This window comes from Cnephaeus nilssonii (assembly GCF_951640355.1).
Source record: "Cnephaeus nilssonii genome assembly, chromosome: 11".
Classification (NCBI taxonomy): Eukaryota; Metazoa; Chordata; class Mammalia; order Chiroptera; family Vespertilionidae; genus Cnephaeus; species Cnephaeus nilssonii.
The window spans coordinates 57,866,446-57,887,391 of record NC_137082.1 but is presented as its reverse complement, the minus strand read 5'-3'; the positions used below and the strand labels follow the sequence as shown (position 1 = coordinate 57,887,391).

The 20,946-nt window shown below is 36.7% G+C and overlaps 1 protein-coding gene across 1 annotated transcript in view; it reads left to right on the top strand.

Annotated features, from left to right (window-relative positions):
- MYOM1 (myomesin 1) overlaps positions 1-20,946 on the top strand; it is a 121,837-nt gene that overhangs the window by 86,624 nt on the left and 14,267 nt on the right. Inside the window, exons 22-29 of the mRNA XM_079783818.1 lie at positions 685-799; positions 9,121-9,277; positions 11,410-11,516; positions 11,638-11,682; positions 14,071-14,207; positions 16,578-16,722; positions 17,465-17,524; positions 18,074-18,141. Of these exons, the coding sequence (XP_079639944.1) occupies positions 685-799; positions 9,121-9,277; positions 11,410-11,516; positions 11,638-11,682; positions 14,071-14,207; positions 16,578-16,722; positions 17,465-17,524; positions 18,074-18,141 (834 nt within the window). The remainder of the gene's footprint in view (positions 1-684; positions 800-9,120; positions 9,278-11,409; positions 11,517-11,637; positions 11,683-14,070; positions 14,208-16,577; positions 16,723-17,464; positions 17,525-18,073; positions 18,142-20,946) is intronic.

Genomic DNA, 20,946 nt, shown 5'->3' with positions numbered 1-20,946 from the left:
GTGGCTAAAAAAAGGAGTGGTACATTTAGACAATGGAATACTACTGTAAAAAAAGAAAGAATCTTATATTTTGCAACAGCATGGATTGACCTGGAGAGTGTTATGCTAAGTGAAATAAGCTGGTTAGAGAAAGACAAATACCATACGATTTCACTTATATGTGTAATCTAATGAACAAAATAAGCAAACGAAAATATAGAAACAGACTCATAGATACAGAAAACAGACTGTCAGCCGTCAGAGGGTAGAAGGGTTGGGGAGCTGGGTGAAAAAGGTGAAAGGATTAAGCAAAAAAAAACCCCAAAACAAAAAAACCCAAAACACTCATAAACAGACAACAATATGGTAATTACCACAGGGAAAAGGGTATGGGGGGGAGGTAGAAGAAGGCAAAGAGGGGATAAATGGTGATGGAAAGAGACTTAACTTTGGATGGAGAACACACAATACAATATATAGATGATGTATGATAGAATTGTATACTTGAAACCTATATAATTTATTAACCAATCATAAATTCAATACAATTTTTTTCAAAAGAAAGAAAAAACTTTGCGTATAATTGACCCATGCAATTCAAATCTGTATAGTTCAAGGGTCAACTATAAATTGTTATTACAGAGGAAGAGCACTTAAGTTTAAGTGACACAAAATGCCCATTGTATTCATACCTGTTTCTTCCAGGTGCAAGGCCTCCAGGAGGGTGTCAGCTATGTGTTCCGCGTCCGAGCCATGAACCAGGCAGGTGTTGGCAAGCCATCCGACCTTGCTGGGCCTGTTGTGGCAGAAACTCGACCAGGTGGGCTTTTTCTCTTTCATGAAAATTAATCTCACTGTGTAAGATACCAAAGTAACATTCAACCTAACTTTCTGTGCTTTCCCTCGTTTTCAAAATCATCAATATATGGGTATTTGCATAGTTGATAAGTATGACCTTAGGCATGATAGTCATTTGCCACATCATAGGAGCCTCAGTGCAGGGGTGAGTCAGGTTTGAGATGGTCCAGGGCTATTCTGGTTCATTCCTAAAAACAGAGATGTTCTTGGTCAAATTATGAGTCCTGGACTGACTGTTTGAAGCATACATTCCTGGGACATTATTCCCATTATATCATGGCCATAAAGTCCACAAGAATATTTTTCCCATCATAGGGAAAGCTAGAACAGCAGTTAGCAATCACAAACCTTAAACAAAAGCAAGATTTTTAAATTAGGTTAAACCAGGGGTCAGCAAACTTTTCCTGTGAAGGACCAGATAGTAAATATTTTTTACTCTATGGCCACCTGGTTCCTGTTGCAATATTCAAAAGCAGCCATAGACAATGCATAAACTAGTGAGCATGGCTATGTTCCAAAAAAACTTTCTTGTGTACATTATATGCATTATATAATACAATATATTATATGCATTGTGAAATTTGAATTTTCAATAATTTCACATGTCCTGAAATATTAATCTTCTTTTGATTTTTTTCAACTGTTTAAAAATGTAAAAATCATGGTTAGCTTGCAGGCCATAAAAAAGAGGCAATGGGCCAGATTTAGCCCACAGGCCATAGTTTGCTGACCCCTGGGTTAAACTAACAGCAGGCCTGACTGAATGATCTATAGAGTTGAGGCAGCCCTCACTTCACAGTTTTAAGAGATGTCATGAATGGACTAGGCAAGACAGTCTTTCCCTTTGTTATGGGAACAAAGTTTATAGTGTTCGCTGTGCAAATAGTTTCAAATCAATATATAATAATTGTTTGCTTTCTCATTTAACCTCTATCACTTTTCAAAGTTATATATTTCAGTTCATTAAAGTTGCATAAGAGAAAGCACTAGAAATGAGAGAGGATAAAAAAAATATTAACCAGTTATTTTAAATTTATATTCATTCTAGTCCAAGCAGTTCCACTTTAATTTATCCCTATTTTCAGACTGAAATAAAGAGCAGATAAATAATGTAGTATTTATTTTTATGATGAGGAAACAATGTAAACACAGAAAACTCTGCTCTCACTTTGTTATATGGAGAGTACCTCAAATGTACCCTTTAAGGAAATATTTGTCCCTTTCATTCTATTATTCATAACCTGCTTTCAACTATTCTTATAACTTCTCTCTAGAGTTAGGTGGGACAGAAGTGACCTTCTTATAGCAAAGTGTGGTAAGTGTGCTGGTGAGAGTGCCACACCTCTATAAGTCCCCTTTGCAAAATTTCATGAGAAAACAGAAAAAATGCTAGGAACATATATGCCAGGTAAAAGTTAACACACAAAGACCCTAGCCCACATATTCCTATAGAAATCAGATCCTTCATGTGCCAACTATGAGGAAATATAAAGTGGCAAATGGACATATAAAAGGACCCAACTACAGAGTCTACCCATGTAAGTAGAACATTTAGACTACTATAAAAGTAAACTCTTAATCTAGTCCTGGGTAAACTAAACTCTTAATCTAGGCACTTTAAGCACCGGAATCCAAATTTGATTGGCTGAAGAAAGCTTAATTGATTTATTATTTTCTCATCAGTAGCCTCAGAGTGGTAGGTGACTATGCATGCCATAATGAAGCCTTCACTATGAAAATGTTACCACCAAAAAAGGATCTGCTGGTAGGCTCCTGGGTAGAGTTTTGTTTCATTGATTTGGAATAGACACCAAAAGTCATTTTGGTGTGGCCATTCCATTCCCAGAATATAACCTCAAACAGCAGCTACAGACATTATCACAAAACAGCACCAGATTAACCCCACTTGGGAACCACTGGATCCCAGCCTAGAAAAGTATCCTGGGGTGCGTGCACAAAGTCAAAATGTTTTGCCATAAAGGAGCACCAAGACCCAGGAGACACTTGCACTTGTTCCATATGCAGCAGGCACATTCATTCTTGCAACATGTGTTTTTTGAGATGCTGTGTGGGCACCAGAAGTAGAGTAATGTGACATTTGTCATGCATCCTAGGCTTATGATCTGGTGGAAAAGCCAGAGTTTACAACATGGTGCAGTGAGAGCTAGATAGATGTTCATAAAATATTTCCCATAGCTGAAAAGGCCATGAGCTAGGTATTAAAGTTTTATAACTCCTTGTAAAAATTTATATGTAGCATAAGGATGTCTGTATTTATTAATTTTGTTAAATGCTAATATATTACTTTTAACCAGATATTTATTTTATGTTAGATGGATGAGAAGGGGGTGGGGAGTATGTTATCAATTTCAAGATTTGGGATGTGAAACCCATATTGTTATTTCAGAAGAATGACTTCTTTTGGAATGCATTATTAAAATTTCTGATAGAAAATAAAGCTTATCATGTAACAGCAAACCTTGAATACATCTAACAGGACACCTCATGTGTAATTTGAATTCCACTTAAAAGTTAACCTAATCCACTGGGGTTTGTAGGATCACAGGTTTCCCTTTGATGTCAACAAAGATGCCAGTAGAAATAGCTCAGCCACTGCCACAAAGTCTAATAGTAACGAGGATCTAGAAGATGGACTAAGTGTGCCATGCTCTACCAAGAAATCTATTAGCTAAAAAGTACCTATAAGAAGAATAAACTGAAAACTATTTAGTGTATATTTGTTGGTACACAAAAAGCACTTCTATTCTTGATATTTGATATTTATCAAACAGTATCTGGGTTGATTGCATCAGGCCTGGGGTGAGATGGAGATGGAAGCAAGGTGAGCCAGATCAGACGGGAGATAAGAAACAGACCTGCCAAGGTGTGGCAGGTGATCTGGAGGGCAACAAATAACTGGCAGTACAGGCTACAGCTATTCTTAGCAGAGAAACAGCACGGGCAGGAGGCTTCAGGTGATGGGCAAAAGAACCCAGACACAAGGCAGCGTCCCAAGCAGAAACTGGATGACTGGAAATTAGGACGTGGTCACCGAGAGCAAGGCAGGTTAGAAGAGCACAGCACCAGATGAAATAATGATCTGGGATTGGGCTGACATCCCACTAACCAATCCCAGTTTCTAAAAACTGGTTAGTCATATAACCTGGTAGGGCTGAGAATGTAAATGTGTGCTCAGTGGCCTGATGGTGGTCTTGAAGGATTCTGAGGAAGGAAGCCAGACTTACTATTAAAGATTAGGTCAACTGATTTAGAAAACTGCACTTGTATTTGCTTCATCACTGGTCTCATCCATTAAAACAGTACTTCCCAACCTTGTCTGTGCGTTAGAATCATGCCAAATACTTTCTGAAAATACTGCCTGCGTTCCAGACTCCATTCCAGGCCATTATTATCAGAATCTCCAGGACTGAGCCTGGGCATAAGTTCATTTTTGTTTGTTTGCTTGCTTGTTTGTTGGCTTGTAAACTATGGCCTCCTTCAAAATAGAAACTCGCTTTACTCTCTATATGCCGAAAGCCTAGTCCCTGGTGTATAGTAGTCACTTATTAAATGAAAAACTAATGAATGACTACCATGTTTAGGCCAGTGAGTGTGACTCCGTTTTGAAGCCACAGCATGTGTACTGAACCCTAGATACCTTGTAGTGAACACCCTGGTCATGAAGCTGGAAGAGAAGCTGGGAGAGAAGCATCAACAGGGGCTGCATATGGAAGCAAAGTGGTGGGTCAGCCAGCAGTCCTCATCTTAAATATAGGGGAGCCCAGGATTACTTGTAACTGATTACATTAATTCACTTTTTTTTCTTAAGCGTTTATAAAAAGAACAATTCATTTGAATAGTGTATTACTAGTATATATCTTTTGTAAAATTGCAATAGAATTTTTTGCCCACTCTGCATCCAGTACCCCTTTATTTAAGGAATTTTACTAATTAACTTCTCTGAGATTTTAATATGTGGAAAATTGGCCCTTCCAAATTAACATATATACTGTCTTTATTATACAAAGAGAAATCTACAATCCAACATGCCTTTCCTTTTCAGATACAAAAAACTCTGAGCTAATTTTTAAAATTTTTAGTCTACTTTTAAATTTTCCAAGAAATGTCTTTCTTTAAAAAAAAACAAAACTCTTTTCATTTATTCTTTGTTGTTCCAAGTAGTTTTAAAGTATTTCCAAAAATACTCAGCATGCAGGAAGGGTCTACCTTTTTTCCAAATGCAACTCCAATTTCTCATTCTAGGTATTATTGTAAAATACTTGGTCTACTGAGTCACTCTTTAAAAACATCTTTATTGCCCGGTCAGCATGGCTTAGTGATTGAGTGCCGACCTATGTACCCAGAGGTTACAGCTCAATTCCTGGTCAGGGCATATGCCTGGGTTTTGGGCTCCATCCATAGTAGGGGGCATGCAGGAGACAGCCAATCAATGATTCTCTTTCATCATCATTGATGTTTCTCTCTTTCCCTCTCCCTTCCTCTCTGAAATCAATAAAAATGTATTTTTAAAAAATAACACCTTTATTCAAATAACTATGTTAAAAAATTAATTAAAACTTAATAACAGAACTCTTTGAATTTGAAAAGCCTACTTAAAGAGTCTGATAGCATCAGCATTGTAATTCATGTGACAAATAGGCAACTAGCTTGTAGCATTGACCATTTTTAAGACAATAACCCAATAACATCGTCTTATGTTTACATAGAGATACTATTGAAACTGCATTCTTTCTCTACAATACAGTATTAAGTTATTCTGACTAAACATTATTTTCTAATGAGAATTGTTGGAGTTCAAGAAATATGCTTAAATAACTAATATTGCAATTATTTTCAGTAAATTTGATTTTTCAAAATTTTGAGATTCTGATTATATTATTTTTAGAATGATACTTTTGGCCAGTTTGTGGCAGGATAGTAAGAAGCTAGAAAAATTCCTGGGCAAGTGCAGTGGGAAAACTGAGACAAGAAAATTAAACAAGGCCAAACAGTTTGGAGAGCTTACAGCCAGCTTGTGAATCAAAAGACCTTATCTTCCCCAACCAAGGACACTTGAGAGCAAATGGTTTATACCTCTCCTCCCCAACCAGATAATACATAGCTTAAATCACCCTGTTCTGGGAAAATAGAGAACAAAGATCCAATTAATGACATTTGTGCCAGCGAAACCCAAAGACAAATATCACTTGGGGAATGTTAGGCAGGATACATAGCTGCTAGGGCAGCAAAGTGGGGAAGGGGGAAAGAAGCGGGAATTTTATCTCACCTACTAAGCAAAAAACTCAGCCGTCTTAGGACAAGATAGCCAGATGTATGTACAGACATTCCAAGATAAGCCCCAACAATGTAGAAGAGAACTTTGAAACCTAGTCTGCTACCCAAGATATCTGGCAGGAGACTTTAAAACCTACAGAAGGAAGGGTGTAAGACCCCTGGAACCTCCCCAGGAGGGCACACTCAGACTAGCTGAGTTGCCCACTTGTTCTTTATGCCAAGTATATTTTTAATAAATTAGCTTGCTTTGCTTCTTTAATAAATTCACTTACTTTGCTTCGATGCTGCTTTATGTCATTCGCCTAAATTCCTTCTCATGAGAGTGACAAAGCCATAGAGAAGGGGAGAGCCCTCCACACACACTCAGGGAGCTGTCCCGTAACAAGTTGACAGCATCATTGATTTGTCAAAGAGGAGATCAAACTTTGATTCTGAGTATGAAATTAAGTAGGAAACCCACTGTGCCTAGAATTTTTCTTTATTGCTACTTTCATTTTATCTATCAAAATTTTGCTTTCACACGCAAGCTTTATTAAAACAAATTCCAATAAAATAAATGTTGCAATTCTAAACTGACATTTTTCTTTTAAATCTGTTTTTTCAATCCAATCCCTGGCACATATACATATGGAAAATATGGAAGGAAAAATCCCTACCCTTGTAGAATTTAACCCTATACTCGATAAAATAATCAACCAGTGAAGCTTTTTGAAAAGTGAAAATCTAATGAAATATTCATCATAATAAGTATTTGATTTTTAAAACTGAAGTGTCAAATATAGTTTAAATAAATCAACCAATAGCACCCATCAGAGACACAATTAGAGCATAAATTGAAGAAATATTCATGCCTCTCTTTCCGATCCACTATATTGTCTACAATGTGCTGATTTGACCTGATTGATCAAGAAAAGCTTCACAGTTGAGAAAAACTCTCTTATGTACTAGTTGACATTACATCTAATTCCTACTTCTTTTGACTCTCCCGGCAATCACTTATTTTTAAATTACAAATTTTAATCTAAAACTTTCTATAATGTCTTTGGCCTGCTTTTTAGTTTTCTGTCTCTTCTCCTGCTGTCATGTTCCTTATTCTCAGTGTGCCTGCTAATAGTAGCATCTTACTTCTCTCTCTTTTGGAAGTTTAATCTACTGAGAGAAACCAACCAATGAGGCTTGTTAGAATCATCTCAAGCTAAGTATAGATTCCAAGTGACAGTCTATGGAGTTCTCCAGTGAGTTTCCAGAAATACTACTAATGTGTGGACTTTGTCACATCAGCACTAGCTAGCTCTTAGACGCTTGTTTTCCTTACTTCTTTGTTTTGGGCAATATTCCAGATCGGTGAAGTATTAGAGCGCAAAGGTTATCTATGGAATTGAAAGAAAGGCTAAGCCAATTAAATTGTTTCTAGTTTTTCAGTTTTGTGACTCCTTTGCCAGAAAAGTCAAATGTTTGACTTAGTATAAATCAAGATTCTTAACCTAAGCAATATTTTTTCTGTTGTAAACTTAAGGCATACCTCTAATATAATAAACAGCAATCATATGGGTGATTCACTTTCTTTAAAAGGGATTACAGATAAGCAATGAATGATTAATATGAACAATTGCTGTGCCTTCAAAATGGGCTTTATACAAATAGCAAGAAAGCTTTAGATAACTTCCACTGCTTTCTTTCCCTCTTCATAACAATACAAATATACAGAATATTTCTGATTTACATCCTCTCTGTGACTCAGTCATGCTAACTGTGTATTATAACTGCCTAAACCTCAACATACTTAGGTGTTAGTCTTAAGTTTTCTTAAGTTTTAAGTACAGTACTTGTTCACTATTTGATATACAACCGTGGATTGTAAGGATTAGTTGTGTGTTACTGGGAATAGAAGTAACACATGGTCTGCACTGTCCAATGGAGTAGACAGAGCCCCTTAAAAGTAATACATGGTAGACTTTTCACTTAAGAAATAATTCTTTAATTGATCATTATTTCCTTTTACCCATATGGTCAAATGTAAAAATAACCCTGTTTCTTTTTTAAAAAGTAATTTTTAAAATCTCCTAGAACTAGTTTTCCGTAAAAATCACTTTTTAGACATTTATAATTGAAGCACACACTGCCATCAACAAGGACACAAATTAGATCAACTGCCAGGCTTATTAGCCTCGTTTCACTGCTTACTATTTGGGCACTCATATTCTTTTGGCCTTCTCCTCAATGACATTTTGAAATTTTTTCTCCTGAGAGTAGGCCAAGATGCGGGTATCTTATGATACAGTATAAAGAGAAACCCTTCAATCCCTTGGGAAGTATCTATTGGAAAAAATTTTGTGCTTTTAAAAAATGAAGTTGCATCTTTTGAGAACAAATATAATATATTTTTCCTGATACATGGAAACACACCAAGTTTAGACTGGTAATTGAATGCATGTCAATCTAAAAAGAGCATTTTACCTTTCAAACTGGATTTAGATGTAGGTGTGAACACTTCACATGCTGTACAAACTCTCTTTGAATTGCTATATTACATACAGGTGCAATTTAGAATAACTCTCAAAAATAAAAGAACTTAAAACATGAACAGAATTGTTTTCTTTTAAATTCTAAATGCCAATCTTGAAACATATGGCTCTCTTGAAATTTGTTTCCATTTAAATTTCCGTACAGTTTCATAATAGTCATTTCTAGGTTGCTGTTGTTCCCATCCAGAGGGGCATCTTTAGATTGATTTATGGTTGCCTGATCAGCAGAACAAGTTTTCATATATTTCTCCATTCTCAAATGATCTACAAAATTTGAACAGGTGACTATAGACAATTCTTAGCACCTCCACTTTTTCCCCTTCAATTTCTCTTTGGTTTTCTTATCTCTTATCTATCCTTTACTGATGATGAGTTGGATATAACAAGGATATATAAAGGAATTCTTGGTTGATTTTTACCAGAAAATATCAGTGCCTCTCTTTTCTTCTTCTTTTTCTTCTAGGAACCAAAGAGCTTGTTGTAAGTGTGAATGATGATGGAATAATTTCCTTGAACTTTGAATGTGATCAGATGGCTCCAAATTCTGAGTTTACCTGGTCCAAAGATTATGTAGCCACCGAGGACTCGTCACGTTTAGAAGTTGAAAGCAAAGGCAACAAGTACGGACTGGTTCAGTTATAATCATGGGTTTCCTTTTCATAATAGGAGGGTGAAGTAGGCTCTTTGCTTTCCATTTCAAATAGCATAAAGTGATGAATCACAAATATTTTATATCTGGTATGTAATATTATAAAAAGTAATAATCAGTATAAACTTTAAAAAATAATAAACCTTGCCCTGGCTGGTGTCGCTAAGTGGTTAGAGTGTCAGCCCATACACCAAAGGATACTGGGTTCAATTCCCAGTCAATAGGTCAAGAGCATGTACCTGGGTTGCAAGTTCAATCCCTGGCCCCGGTTGGGGTGCATGTGGGAAGCAACCAATGGATGTGTGTGCGTGCGTGTGTGTGTGTGTGTGTGTGTGTGTGTGTGTGTGTGTCTTTCTCTCTCCCTCTCCCTCCCTTTCACTCTTTGTAAAAATCAAAGAAGAAAATATCTGTGGGTGAGAATTAACAAAAAAACACCAACAAAGAAATCCTTGTAATGTACTTTTCACATTATTTCAGTGAAAGTACTATCTCATTTATGATATTAGGAGAGCTTTGATTAACATAAAAATAAGCTTTAAAAATGATCCTCATTATTCTACTAATTTTTGAAATCTTAAAGTAATGGTGAGGATGCTTATGGGGAGAGAGCAAGGAAGAATTTACTGGTTGCCAATTCAAGTTAGGGTAAATTAAATGGGGTAGGTATAATCGGTTCTGCTTTTTCCACCATCACTTGTGAGTGACACAGCAACGCACTGGAATGAAGTCTATATGGGAAGCACAGAATAGATGAGTTCTAGTTCCAGCTCTGCCGGGAGCTGGCTGTATGATCTGGAGCAGTTTTTAACTTCCATGAACCTCCAATTACTTTTTCTGTAGAATGGGTGAGAGTGAAGGAGATTGATTTTATGATCTAATCCTTTTAGCCCCAAGAGTCTGAGTTTTCTTTTTACTTTGCCTTACTTCTCCAAGTGTATCTACACTAATAAAAGAGTAACATGCTAATTGACCATATCTTCGCAACGCCCACCAGCCAATCAGGCGTGAGTATGCAAATTAACCCAACAAAGATGGCAAGTTAATTTGCATACACAGGCACCAAGCGGCAGGGTGCAGGGCGGGATGCTTGCGTCATCGCCATGGTGATGACGCAGGCGTTCCACAGCACCCCAGCTGCTCCGGGCCTCTGGGCAGTGTGGGAAGGTGGAAAGGTGGCTCCGGCCCGGAGCAAAGGCGGTGCCAGCTGCCAGGGGAAGGAAGGCCAATTCTTGCATGAATCTTCGTGCATCAGGCCTCTAGTATCTTTATAATACCAATCACACTGGATTGCAAAATATTCCCAAGTATTATTTCTATTATAAAGTAGCCCAATATATATCAAAAATTAAAAAAATAGTAATTTTGTTAGAGAATGGCAAGAATATAATTAAAAGACATTTTACTGTTGTTATGCTATAAAGTCCTTGAAACTAAGTTTTTCTTCCACTTTGTGCACTTGACTAACATTTGAATGCTTGGTTCATCTTAGACACTGCCTAGCAATATGACTCACCAAAGTTAGAAAACACAGTGAAATAGACCATTGACTGATTCATTCCACAGATATTTATTAAGCACATATTATGTGTCAGAGAAGGCACTGGATGCTGGAGGATACAACAGTAAGCAAAACAGATCTCCTTCCTAAAAGCACACAGTAGAGCCATGGAGATTATAAAATAGGCACTACCAATGAATGTTTGATTGCCTCAAAAAGGGAAGTTCAGGGGATGACAATTCAGGCACCAGAATTACCAACAGCAGGTTCTGCCCTATTTGGGAGAGGTGAGGGGGGGGGGGATTCCAGTCTCCCTAGCAAGGGCTGATCAGCTAAAATTGCCTTTATTTGGCATGTATATAGGTATGCAACATAACTTGGGGATTGGAAATTTGTACCAGCTCCCCACTCCCATCACCATCACCCCTAGAAAAATGTCAGGAAAGACTTCCCAGAAACAGCAAGAATGACTAGGTCAATAAGGGGGGTTGGAACAAGGACTCCAAAGGAAGGGAGTAGCATGTGCAAATACCTAGAAACAATGCAGGAACAAGTCCCCGGATGCCGCATGGACTCATTTCTTACAAAAATATTCTGTTCTTAAGGACAAAATTGACCTTCAAAGACCTTGGGATGGAAGACTTGGGCATTTACTCCTGTGATGTAACAGACACTGATGGAATAGCAGCAAGCTACTTGATAGATGAGGAAGGTAAGTTTAAAGCCAGTTCATTCACAAGTCCAAACTACTTTGAGTTCTCAATGATTCTCAATCATCAAGTGACGTTTGTTTTAGTAATTTAAGGTTTAATTGTTCTCTTTTATCCCTACAGAGTTGAAACGTTTACTTGTTCTCAGCCAAGAGCACAAGTTCCCAAGTAAGTGTCCACAATACTTTCATAGAGTTTAGCAATCCTACTAGGTGGCGACTTCTGGAATAGGGCAGATAACAACTCTGACAGGATTAAGAGAAGAGGCTCTTGAGAACAAATAATGGAACATACATTGATAACTACAGATGCACTTTCTAGAAGTGCTGCTTTTATCTTTGTTCTCAAGTGCTGCTTTTATCTTTGTTCTCAAGAGCTGAGAATACTAACATAGGAACTATATTTCATGCTGTTTCATAGAGAAGTGGCAGATTACATAGGCATAACAGCTGCGTAATTAAGTTCTCTTTTTGCCTAAACATTTTAGAATCATATATATATATATATATGTTTCTTTTCTGGATACATTAATTCCTGTGTCTTTTAGCCAAGCTAATGTCCTAAGCAATTTAATGTTGGCACTTAATAGAAGAATCATACCTCTAAATACAGATATTACCTGCCTATCATTTTAAACTCCTGAAAAATAAGACTTGGTCAGAAAAAGAATTTCTCTGAACTATCTACAAACCCTTCAATAAAACATTTTCCACATAAAAGATTAAATTTCACATTTGACACCTAAAAGAAGAGAAAGAAGTCTGAAATGACACTCGGAAAGTTCCACTGGCCTGATAAAATCTCTTGTCATTGGTACCTATTGACCAAAGTAGGTACTTATCCAGAAAGTTACACCCTAGAGTTTGAGAAAACAAATAGAAAGGTATTTCATATACTCACTCTTTTACATCACGATTTTTTTTAACTCTTTAATCCCTAAACTATAACTCCTTCACTGCTATGGAAGTTTCAGAACCCAGGAAACTATACTTTGACCCTTTGTATGTTTGTATATGTGCATTTTTCTAGGGAGAGGGTGTATAGCTTTTCTGAAATTCTCAAATGAGACTGCGATTTTTAAAAAATTGCTGCTTTAGAATCAATTTCCGGGTATCTCTTCCATTCCTAAGGAATGATTGATCATGCAGACTTTCTGAATTCCAAGGGAGAACCATTTCTCTTCTGTATGCTTAGTCACCATAAAACTGGAAACGTAATATCATAAATGGTGTCTTAACAGTTATATATATTTTAAAATTGTGTGGAAGGTAGAGGTTTGGTCTAAGCCTCCTCTTAGCTTTGTATTGGAACAACTGAGTTTTACAGTGAATATAAAAGTGCAAATGAAAGGCATCCCCTAAAGCTTGAAAAGGGTAGTTTTAGGATAAATACAAATAAATATTAATATACATTTGGTACAAGTTTAAGAAGCTTATAATTTAAAATGTAGCAGTGCTACACAAAATTGTGAGGTAGGTTTAAGGGTGATGATTTCTCCTAAAGGAAGTAGAAGGACTACTAAACTTTGAGAAACAACCATGCTTTTCCACAAAGTATGCCCTGGAGCCACCTCTGGTACAGAACGATTGACTGAAGGAGGCTTTGTAGAGAAAATGTTCACATTATAGGAAATTGAGAAATTAGTTATAAGAGATGTCAGCCAACTTTTAAAATTTCACTCAGACTCAAATGGCTTAAGTGGTACAGGTATAAATCAGAGATACATGGTTCTTTCACTTTCTTTGTGAGGTAATCCATGTGATATTTTAATGTAGCTTCTCAATAGTGACTCGCTATTTGCCTCTGAAAAATTTAGCTTGGTCTGAGAACTTAAATGAACTGGTATACCATGGGGGTAGATAGGGTTTAAATGACAAGCTAGTTCATCTTATATATATAATTAAAATTAATTCTTTTTAAATTTTATTTTCATAAACATTTTAAAGAACCTCCAGAGGGAGATAAATTGTTGAAAAAATCAAACTGAACTCCTTTCCAAATATTTTGAAGTAGTAACTCTAAGATCACAGAATGGTGAAACAGGAGAATATCTTGGTTAATTAGGACTTTCAGTTCAATTTCATTCATTTATAAATGAGTTGAATGAGGCCCAGATATGCAAAATGGCCTGCCTCACATCACAGCTTGTTAGTAGCTGACGTTGGAGTAGGCTCCAGCTCTCCTGGGGCCAGCCCAAGGCTCTTTTCCTCGCACTTTGTTGTCGTCCCTACATATACCTAAGCAAAGCCACAGAAGAGAATCACAAAGGTTAACTGAAGGACCTCAGGGTGCAAGTTCATCCTCTGCATTTTTACAGTGGAGACATCTGCGACTCAGAGAAGGCAGATGACTTGCCCAGAGTGACAGTCCGAATTAGAACCCAGGTCTTCCATCCTTCTATGCCCTGCTTTCCCTCTGACGCCCTCACTGCCTCCAGGCTTTTCAAGAAGCAAGGTGCTCCATTGCCATTGCCACTGAGTGTTTTTTTCACTTGTTGGAAAAATCCGTGTCAATAAAATTGGTTACCAATATAATTATTATTTCTATTTGTCATAGCTGTCGCAGTTAAATCAGACTTGGCAGTTGAAATTTTGGAGAAAGGTCAGGTCCGGTTTTGGATGCAGGCTGAGAAGCTGTCTGGCAATGCCAAAGTCAACTACGTATTTAATGAAAAGGAAATTTTTGAAGGGCCGGTAGGTTTTACACTCTAGATTTCTAAACATATTATTATAGAATGTGCTGGGGGAGCCTGTTAGAATGCAGGTAAGTTGTTATGAAAACCACTAGGTGTGGGGTGGGGAGTCTAAATTTTCTCTAAAAATGCAGAGAAAAATATAAATTGATTGTCTCATACTATCCAAACTGGAGCACTTTTGAGAATGAAAGAGGGTACTAGTAATTTTCCCAGGACAAGAGTCATGAAACAAAACTGTGCCAGGCAAATCAGGAAGTTTAATCACCCATGAAATAGAACTTCTCCCTTTAGAAGGCAGAGGAGCCAGCACCCTGACCTGAACTCACATACTCACATCAGAACCCCCAGCAGGGACTTGGTTCTTTATGTGGAGGAAACGGCCTCTATTGTTCCAATGGGTCAGAAAAAAAACTGCTGTAAAATATATTTATTGCTTTTCTGGTTAAAAATGCAATACATCCTTATTGTAAAAAACTTTAAAGACTTAGAAAGAACAAGTCACAAATTTTTACAACTTTTTGATGTACATATTGGTATGTACTTTTTGATCTTTTTCTATACATCTGTGTGTATATGTTCATTCGTATCTTATTTACATAGGTGATTGCGTATATCTATATCTACTTCTTCGTTTTTAACACAAGCATAGTTTCCATAGAAAGAATTACAACATCTGTGCTTTATTTGTCCTCTCCAGACATCAGTAGAGCCAGGATCTGGCCAGTGCCTGGTGGGACTGAAGAACGTGGGTTTAGGGGCCCTGGCTCTCACCTATGTTACCATGGTATAAATGGGAGACTGAAAAGACAGGGGAGAGATATGGTTTGTGGCCACTATTAACAACCTATTCTCCTTTGATCAAGATAAGTTTTTGAAACATTTGAGGGGTCGTTAGTGAGGGAAAGAATGAGTTATATTACGAGTAGATGGGTATGAATTTTATTCCTTTTCAACTCATACAGTAATTATGTGTAGATACGGGTCCACTATGGCCCATCTCCTCCTTGTTTTCAAATGTTCTCATAAACTGCTGTGATCACCACCTGGCCAGTGGAAAGGAAGGAAAAACTTTGTTGGCATCACTCTATGCCACCAGAACCATTGAGGGAACACTTGTACACATGTGTGCAGAGACCCACTCCCTGTCATGTGCTCACACATGCTTACATGTTGCTGCATGCACACACAGTTTATTGTCATTGCAATAGGCTCTAATCATACTGTTTTATTGGGTGGAAAATACTGTCTTAGGCCAGGTTTTCTAGAAGGAGATTCTGAAATAGAGTTTCTCTTTCAAGTGATTTATGGGAAAGTACTCTCAGGAGTAGAGGGTAAGGGAAACAAGGAAGGTAGACAAAAGCTAAGCAAAAAGTGGTCTCAGTTGGAGACTGGCTTCCTTGCGGGAGGCTCCAGGACCTGAATTGCACCACAGAGTTGATCCCAGACCTGAGTCTTCATTCTGTAGCACTTTATAGAAAAACATATTAATTCAGATTCATTATGGAACTTGTACTGGTATGTCCAACGGCTAAGATTTATCTTTATACTGAAAAAAATAGTTGCCCAAGCAACAGGATAAAATAAGCATAGTCTAACAGGGCAATTTCATTAGGAGAAAATGGACTTCAAATGCTTTGGAAGCATATTTTTCTCATATTACTTTAGCACATATTTATTCATTGCCTGCTATATACCATGCATGTGCTAGATACTAGGGATATAGCAATAATGAGACAAATACTTCCCTCATACTGCCTATAATTAATTTTGCATTATTCTGATAATTAAAACAAATGTAATCTGGAATGTAAATGGAAATCTAAGAACAACTTTTTTTTTTTTTTACTCACATGATTTATTAGATGCCTCTATAATTAACAGTAGATAATTATATTTGGAGAAGATGTTGGACTTTTTAATTAATTAATCTTCATTTTTATTGTTGACACTTGTGGATGTTCCCATTCCTCCCCTTTTCCCCCCTCCACTCCCCCTTCCCTCTGGCCATCACCACACTGTTGTCTGTGACCATGGGTTATGCATATATGTTTTTTATGAAAGAAGGTGGAGGGATTAGCTAAAAACAACTTTTGGATAACATTTTGTGACTTGGGATAACAAAACTCTATTTAGATTTTAAAATTAAATTTCAGTCTTTTAGTAATCATTTCTGATCATGGTCATATATATTCCACATAATATTTTACTTTTCCTGGGTACAAAATTTTGAAAATGTGCTCATCTAAAAAAAGTGTTAACAAGAAATTTTATTAAAATTATGATTCTTTGGAGTTTGTATTTCTTTTATCAGGCATATTGTCATCTTATCTACATCATTGATTTCTCTTTTTTCCTTTTCACATTGAAGAAATATAAGATGCATATTGACCGAAACACTGGTATAATTGAAATGTTCATGGACAAGCTCCTGGATGAGGATGAGGGAACATATACTTTCCAGCTTCAAGATGGAAGAGCAACTGGCCATTCTACTCTTGTTCTCATTGGAGATGGTAAGAATTCTGTGGAACGTTAACTGGAAGATTTTGCTGCTCTCTTTAATGAAAATGGCACAAAAGTGGTCATGTGGAAGGTAGTAGGAATTGTTCCTATTTGGATTCCCTTGCTTGAAATACAATTCTCAGTTAATACTTTCCATAGTATTTCATTACATAGAAGTGAAAGTTAATTTAAAAGAATACCAAATTTATCCCTGGCCTACAGGCAGAACTGTATATAAATTATCTCATCTATAAACAAATATTTACTACTAAAAGTAGTAAAGTGAAGGACATTGCAATACAACCAAGACTGTATATGTGTCTCAAAAACAAACTGTGATACTATCTTATGATGTGTGCTTACCTTAAATTACTTATATTAAGAAGAAAAATATGCAAAAGCAGAGCACACCACATTAATTAATCATACATCGGATTGTATGTCAGCTGCCATAAACCACTGTGGGAACCATCAAGATTTAAAATGTGGCATTTAACAAAGCAATGGAAGGATGGCCTGCTCTCTTCACTTCCAATATCCAGTACTATTTCACTATTTCCTAGCTTCATGACCTTGAATAAATTGCTTAACCTTTCCAAGCCTATTTCATCATCTATGAAGACTGAAAATGAGTCAAGTGGCCATGATGTACGAATGTTATAATAATGAACATAAATCACTTATCACAGTGACTGTCATGCACATTTATACCACTCCACTTAGTTTCTTACTTTCTTGTTTTTCAATTTTTAGTTTATAAAAATCTCCAGAAAGAAGCTGAATTCCAGAGGCAAGAATGGATCAGGAAACAAGGTAAAAACAGTCAGTGAGTAAAGAAATAGCTTCAGTTTCTTGAACAAAATATTCCAAGATTATTTATACAACAAATTAAGATGAATGTTACTACTTACGTTAATAAGGCTACAAATAAAAATAATTGAAAATATTTATTATTAAATAGGTATTCATTTTAAATATTTAAAAACTAAATCTTGATTTTTTAAAAAATCACTTCAAATATAAATCACATTAGAATTTAAGAATGAGCTTTGATGGTTGGGAGCATCAAAAGGTTGAAGGTTCAATTCCCGGTCAGGGCACATGCCTGGGTTGTGGTTATGATCCTGGTCAGGTGCGTACGGGAGGCAACTAATTAATGTTTCTCTCACACATTCATGTTTCTCTCTCTCCTTCCCTTCCTGTCTCTCTAAAAAATAAATAAATAAATAAACAAACAAACAAACAAACAAACAAATTTTAAAAAAACATCCTTGGTTGAAGATTTAAAAAAAAAAAAGAATGAGCTTTGATTTTGCTTTCATGACTAATAGAGTGATCACTGATATTATTAATATTTTCTAGGTCCACATTTTGCTGAGTATTTGAGCTGGGAAGTGACTGGTGAATGTAATGTACTATTGAAGTGTAAGGTAAGAAGTAGATAAATTTTTACCATTTGAAACAAGGGAAATAAAGATAAAATAGAATGTGAGAAGAGGAAGATCAACTTTTCAACCCCTCCATTTGGACCAAATGATAACCAACATATCTTTACTGTTGAATGTTACTGTAATTGTAAGAAATTATAATTTGTAAGAAACATTTAAAATAAAACAATATAAAAATATGGGAAGGCAACATGATCATTCTTATTCATTACCCACACCCTAGTCAATAAAGACAGATTATTCTCTGTGTGTTTTTAAGTAAGACTTTTTTCAGAGCAGCTTTAAGTTCACAGTAAATTGAAGGGAAGGTACAGAGATTTCCCATACATCCCCCTGTCCCCACACATGCACAGCTTCATTGACAACATCCCCCGCCAGAGTTGTTCATGTGTTACAACTGATGAGCCTGCACATGGGTCACATCATTATCACCCACAGTCTGTAGTTTACATTAGGCTTCACTCTTGATGTTGTACATTCTGTGGACATGGACAACTGTATAAATGACTTGTGCCCAACATTATAGTATCATAGAGTATTTTGACTGCTCTCAAAAGCCTCTGTGTTCCACCTGTTCAACACCACCCCCCCCCCTTTATTTTTAAATTATTAATCTCAGAAGAATCTCACATTGTCTTCGTTTTAGGTCAAATCTACATTTTAAGTGGTAGATCTATTCCAGAATCATTCCAGCTACACTGCTTTACATGAAATTTTAGCCATTTCCTATCTAAATTGTGTGACTAGTACAATAATACTTTTGTGTATTGGCCAGCTCTGCTACTGGTTTTGAGACCACCATGCTACCATGAGGAGAGGTAAAGTGTTTGCAGCCCAGAACCAATTGTTTAATTAGGCCTTTGGAAAGATTTAGAAGAAACAATTCACATTGCATTCTGAATTATTTTGTACCTTAGCATATGGTGGTATTCAGCTGAGTGAGTCATCAAAATGTTTTGGATAAGGAACTCTGTGGAATGAGGTTCAAGTGTGAAGGTTGTGATAGTGAACAGGTACTCCAAGGTAGAAGTGAGGCTTCGGCATTTGGTATGTAGCTGTCATTATAAAAGCCAGAACCCAAGTGCCCTAGTTTCTTCTAGGTCTGATGAAATTCAGAGAAACAGCAGTCTAACAGAAATGTATAAGAAAAATAAATTCTAGGTTTTATCCTCTCAGGAAATGGCAAAGCTTAAAAACAATTTCTCAGGCAGCAGCTAAAACCCTCACTACCTCTTTCTCCTCCTAGCTGTCCACTTCCATGTTGTCCCTTACTGACTTTCTCCTGCACACTGCCTACCCCATAAACCAAAGAGGCCCACATGTCCATCTTCCTTCTTCCTGTGCTACCTGTTGTAGTAGCCTTCTGGGAGGTGAGCTCTAGGGTTCCATCTGATGGCTTTCCTCAGGAGAATGAGCCCCTTACCCAGATTCTGGACAATCAAGGGGAGCCTAGAAAGCGGTTCTGAATACTCATAATACTGTATTGGTGCTGTTACAATGTCTGGAATGGCCTTCTTCTTTCAGTTTCTCTGATAAAATCTTTTCTCAAGGCCCATGTCAGTCATCTCTTCCATAAAGCCTTCCCCTTCTCAGTCTAGGTAGAACGAACCTTCCTCTGTCCTTTCATAGCTCTTTGTTTCATTATGATAGCAATTTATATACACTTGGCAATTACATATTCATTATAGTTAATGTGTAGCCAAACATTCAGACTCATGGGACTATCATGGGCCCCACTTGGAACTAGTCTACTCAAAAGAATATAGGGTAAGAACCCCAGGTTGCCTGCAGGGCGGTATGGGGCAATCCTCTCCTGTAGGAGTGCATATTAGAAGTGCCACCTCCAGATGACAGCTCAGTTGCAAGGAGATAAGATCCACTTTGGTCAGGTATAGGAAACACCATAGCTTTTAAAATACCTCATTCCCCAAGGAGCCCATACCCCTTACAACAACTCCCTAGACAGAGCTTCCAGGGTCCCCACAAGGGACATGCACAAATTACAAGAATCAGTATACTCAGGGAAGCCCAAAGCTATGGGGTCCATTTCCAGTCCTGGGAGGGATGGATGCAGCTCGCCAATCAGGGGTAATTTCTATTGTAAGCAGTGTTGCCTAGCAACACACTATATAATTCAGAAACCAGTTTACAGGATCATGAAGAACATTTGTATTGGTTTCACTATGTTGTTACCAGTGTTGGTTCTTATTTTATTAACCAAAATGATTTAACATTTTAAAACTTGAATATCCTTGTTTTTAATGAATTATAATTGACATATAACCTATAAGTTTAAAGTATACAACATAATGATTAGATATGTATATAGTGAGATGATTAACTGAATAACTGAACAAATGTATTTACAATTCCCCAAAGAGGAAATACAACTATAAACAAACAGATGAAGAAAATGTGTAATCTTATTTTTAAAAATTAAACATAATACCCCTCCACATTTATTTGCAAAGCTTCATTTATCTTTTAAAAAATATTTAGATATATATTTCGAGGCTTACTGGTTCTGTTCTTTTGATAAGCCATTTGTTTTATCATGTGACACAGACTATACTTTAATCTGATAGGATTTGTCTTCCTATGGTTTTCAGATCTTTATTTTCATTTAAGTCTGTCTGTATGTTAGTGAGTATGTATCTATTTTTTTCTTGTCCACTAGAACTATTAAAGTCAAGTTTTACTGCTAGAAATAAAGATGCTACTGATTTAGGTTTATCCATTTGTATTCACTGTATTCTAAACTCTTTATCAGTTAAAATTGCTTTGAAT